Below are 4,472 nucleotides of genomic sequence, written 5' to 3'. Positions count from 1 at the left end.
CAGTTTAACCTGTAAAAAAACAAACAAACAAAAAAACCCACTGAATTAATCTAAGATTGTTTAAATGCTTAAAAAATTGGAACATAGTTGAAAAAAATAAATAAATACATACCCGGTAAATAAATAAAATACGGCTTTTACTTTCTTTCTCCTACTTTTATTTGTTATTGTTTATAAAGTTTTTTGAGAAAAAAAAAAGAGTGAATGCAAGCCCCTCCCATTTATTTATTTACTGAGGCGTCTGCGGTTCAGAGTGGGAGCGGGGTCGCGTCCTCTTGGAGACAAGCATGGCCACCGAACACACTTTACAAGTAAGAAAACATACTTTGGAGCGAGACAAAAGTGTCGATGTGTTTGAGTGACTTTAATGCTGTTTTTATTCTCAGCTATTACGTGAACAGATGCGCAGGGGTTTCACTTGGATTTAAAGCACTGTTAGCTAAAACAGCCTGCTAGCATTTTCGTTAGCTAAGTTAGTTGAATTTAATTTTTAATAAAAAGTTTTCTGCGGAGTACTGACCAGCTTCCACTTTAAATGACACTTTCAACGGACATGATTAGCGAGTTTAGTTCTTTTTTTGTCTGTGTTGTTTTGAATGAGGGGGGCGAGCCTCCACGTGCCCCTCACTCCTCAAAGAAGTCAGGTTTGACCTGTTCTGCCATTTTCTTTGTCTTTTTGGGTGGGATGAATAGTTGGTTTATGATTTTAGAGTATTCTCAACAACTATTGTCTTTTCCAGGTCTCTGAGCATCCCACAATCCTCAGAGGACCGTCTTTTCCCCCTATGGAGAAATGCACCAATTGTTGCTTCCCAGGCCGCTACCATTGCCCCTTCTGCCCCCCAGAATGTTTCAAACCCTCAAGGCGATTCAAACTAATGGTGCATTTGGAGTATCATAAAAAGTATGCCTGTTCCGTTGACGGTATGTTTTTCCATCTGCAAATCATACCAGTCACACAACGCAAAAATATTTTAAAGATCACAACACAGGTTTAAAAGATCAAAACGAATAATTAGAAATCAAAACAAAATTCCAGAAAATAAAACTCAAGAAAAAAAAAATGAAATGAAACAAAGATGAAGCGTTTTGGATAGCAAAATTAATTTCCAGAAATCAAATTGAAATGTTAAAAAAACAAATGCAATAAGAAACCAGAAAAGGTAGGTATTGGATGATGATATCCAGTTTTACTTCATGCCCAAAAAACTTTCGGCTAAAATGATGGACAAACGTCATCACCCAATGAGGGATATCCCATAGTAGCCGACCTATCTTTTCCAGTTTCCATAGAAAAACAATTTGGAAAATAAAATTCATTTCCTGAAATCAAATTAAAATGTTTAGAAATGAAACAAAAACAAAAAAAGGCAGATACTATGGGACATTGCTGAAGGAATGATGACAATTGTCCATCATTTCAACCAAAGGTTGTTTAACATGAAACCATACTGGATTTGCTCCATACTTATAATAAATTTGTATTAGTATGCAGACTTTAGACACATTTAAACAAACTAATATCAGAAATCAAACGTCGTCATCCAATCAGGAAATTCCCAGATAGCATCTACCGTTTCCAGTTTCTTATTGTGTTTTTAAAATGTTATTTTTGATTTCTGAAAATTACTTTTGTTCTCTGAAACATTGCATTTTTTGGAATTTCATTTTGGTTCCTACAATTTGATGTCTTTCATTTCATGTTATGTCTTTCCATTTTTTGTTTTGCATTTTTATTTATTTATTTTTTTAATCTTTTAAAATGTTTTTGCGTTGCGTGATTTGTTGGCGTAGTTTGCACTTCAGTGCCACTCGTTTTTTTTGTTTTTGTTTGTGAAAGTAAAATTACTAATTGCTTTTTCATGTCTGACTCATTTATTTTAGGGTACACCATATATAAATGTGCCTTTGACTGCAGGAAAAAACCTCATTACCACTGTATGTACTGCAAGGGCACTTTATTAAGGAGACGAGATTTTGTCAATCATGTTCCTTTATGCCTGGAGGCACCGAAGAATAAAAATTCAAGTCAATCCGAGCTAACGGCTCTCCTGGTAAGACTGATCATGTTATGATATAACAGTTTGTTTGTGTTTGAGTATGGATTTAAATACAACATAGGATGATCTCCCTGTGAAACCACGCAGTAACAAAGTTTATTATCCAGTAGCTTTTTTTAGACACATTATAAAATTAACAAGAGTTTCTAGTTATGAATCTACTTTGATGTTGTGACAGAAAAAAATTATCAAAATTCAAAGTTGTTATAGCCAAAACATTTTTTTCTTAATCTCCAAATAAAATGATGTTATGTAATAAAAGGCTGGGTACAACTGACAATACTCGATTTAATTTACAGTAACAATTTCAGAATGTAGTATAAAATCTGACTAAATGTGATTTAATCTTGTTTTTATGTTTTGATTTAAAAGCTTAACAAACAGGGATATTTTTTGTCCAAAAATAAGTCAAGAAGTTGCTTTGAGAGAAAGTAGTTTCACGTATTTGATGCATGTGTATAACAGCCTTCATTCTGTATGTCGTCTTCACAGATCTCAGATAATACCGACAGTGACGACACCTATGATTTAGAGGAGAGCCATGAAGGAAGCAGCAGCAGACATTTCCTGAACCCTGTTGTCTCACAGTCAAACAGGGACACTGCTCCAGGGCTAAGCAGGCGTGGATCACCAAACACCTCCAGATGTGATCAGATGGTTCAGACCCACATAGAAAAACCTCAAGACTGTGATGAATTTTACTTCATGAACCTTGTCAAAATCTTTAAAAGGTTGACCCCTCAGAAAAAGACGGATGTCAGGTTAAGAATTGAGCGAATTCTCTTTGAGGCAGAGTTTCAGTAGATCCATGTGGGTTGTTTGGAATCAGTTGTGGAGCTTGTGGTGTAGCTTTGTATGCTGCTGAGGATTGTTTCCCCATCATTCCATATGCTTTAAAGAACAAATGTTTTTTTTTTGTATTTTGAAATGTTCTTTAAAGTTTTTAAAACTGATTCAGTATGATTTATTTTTAGGGGAAAAATAATCAAAGTTGGTTGGTTTAAAGTTGGGAGACTTGTGAATGTGTTGAATGCTTGTTTTTGGAAATCCTCTGGGAAATAGACAGTTGTACATTTTTTATTGTTATTCACCAAAAATCTTTTTTATAACATTTAAATTTGCTTTCATTTAAATAAAGTCTGTTTTATAAACTCAAACCAGCCACAGATATTTTTTTCTGTTGTCGTTAACGCTATGTATTAAAAACAATTTAAGTTTTTTTTTTTTTAATGTATTTACTTTTTTATTGAGCAATGCAATGGAGATGGTTTCCCCTCTGTGGGATCAATAAATTTTATTTATTTAAATTTTATTTATTATTATTTATTTATTTAAATTTTATTCTTTTCTATTTTGTTATATGTACTAAAGGGGATATGTACCTTTAAAAACTACCACTTATGTAGGTCAGACATGAACCCAAAGCTCTCGTGATTTCAAATGATTAGAAGTGCTTTGCTACTTGAAGTTTAAATATTTTAATAAAATTGTAAAAAAAATAAAACAGCTTGATAGTAAAATTTGAGCACATTTGAATTAGCTGAAAGCAGCATTAAAAAGTACTTGTGCTTAAAATGAACGCATCAGTGTTGCACAACACACAAAAGCTAAGTAATGCATTTGATTTGTTACTTTCTATTAAAACATAAGTTTAACAAAATTAATATATTCCCAGTTCTTAATAATATCCATTATACTAAAAGTTTTGAAGAAGTGAAAATAGAATCTTAAAGGTTAAAAATGGCTTGAAGTCTATAGTCTGTCTTGTATCTTGCTCTATGAGCTGGTTTCTATTCCTACAATTCAACCAAATCTAAATATAACAGAAAAAAAAATTTCAAAATGAGATGAATCGATAATTGATTTAAAAAATACCATTGAGGTACATTCGATTCATTTTACCATAACATAAAACCATCCAGGTGCATCACAGCAGACAACACACATGATGACAGCAAAAAATGATCAATCGTTACAGTCCAATGTGTGGAAACGCTTAATATTTAACAAAGACATGACCATACAGTGTGGGAGAATGTTCTAATAGTGTTCCCTTTGTATTATTTTGATGTAGAAAAACAACAATGGGCTGAACTTTATAAAAAACAAATTGTGAATGGATTTGATGTTGATTCTTGTTTACTTGAGGCCTGGATTCTGACACCCCTGCTCTAACTTGAAGCAGAAGACTCCATACTTGAGCTCAGAGGGAGGGAACCCGAACCTTCATGTCCCCAGTGAAGCAGGACCACAGTTTTTACCTGGTTTTGTGGTGGGGTATCGTACACATATCTATGTGCAAACTTCCAGGCGGTGTACAGCTGTCTGACCTTGGGGATCTGTGCTCTGTCCTCCTAACATAAACAACACTCAAAAATATCTAAGCCAAATGAATATAAATATTACGTTTTT

The 4,472-nt window shown here is 33.6% G+C and overlaps 1 protein-coding gene across 1 annotated transcript; it reads left to right on the top strand.

The window, feature by feature from the left end:
• Window positions 1–195: 195 nt before the first annotated feature.
• Window positions 196–3,217, top strand: LOC112160847. The gene is made up of 4 exons (XM_024295691.2): window positions 196–311; window positions 741–924; window positions 1,885–2,054; window positions 2,553–3,217. Exons 1-4 carry the CDS (start codon window positions 288–290, stop codon window positions 2,862–2,864), a joined length of 690 nt encoding a protein of 229 aa, XP_024151459.1. The 5' UTR covers window positions 196–287; the 3' UTR covers window positions 2,865–3,217.
• Window positions 3,218–4,472: the final 1,255 nt, after the last annotated feature.

Source organism: Oryzias melastigma, linkage group LG3, assembly GCF_002922805.2.
Source record: "Oryzias melastigma strain HK-1 linkage group LG3, ASM292280v2, whole genome shotgun sequence".
Classification (NCBI taxonomy): Eukaryota; Metazoa; Chordata; class Actinopteri; order Beloniformes; family Adrianichthyidae; genus Oryzias; species Oryzias melastigma.
The sequence above is the reverse complement of the archived record's forward strand: the minus strand, read 5'-3'. Positions and strand labels throughout refer to the sequence as shown.

What these genes read in the sequence shown, in the direction of transcription:
- LOC112160847 (XM_024295691.2), top strand. Translation starts at nt 288, where the DNA reads ATGGCCACCGAACACACTTTACAA. An exon ending in CCACCGAACACACTTTACAA is followed by an intron (nt 312 to 740) that starts GTAAGAAAACAT and finishes TGTCTTTTCCAG; the next exon opens with GTCTCTGAGCATCCCACAAT. An exon ending in GTATGCCTGTTCCGTTGACG is followed by an intron (nt 925 to 1,884) that starts GTATGTTTTTCC and finishes CATTTATTTTAG; the next exon opens with GGTACACCATATATAAATGT.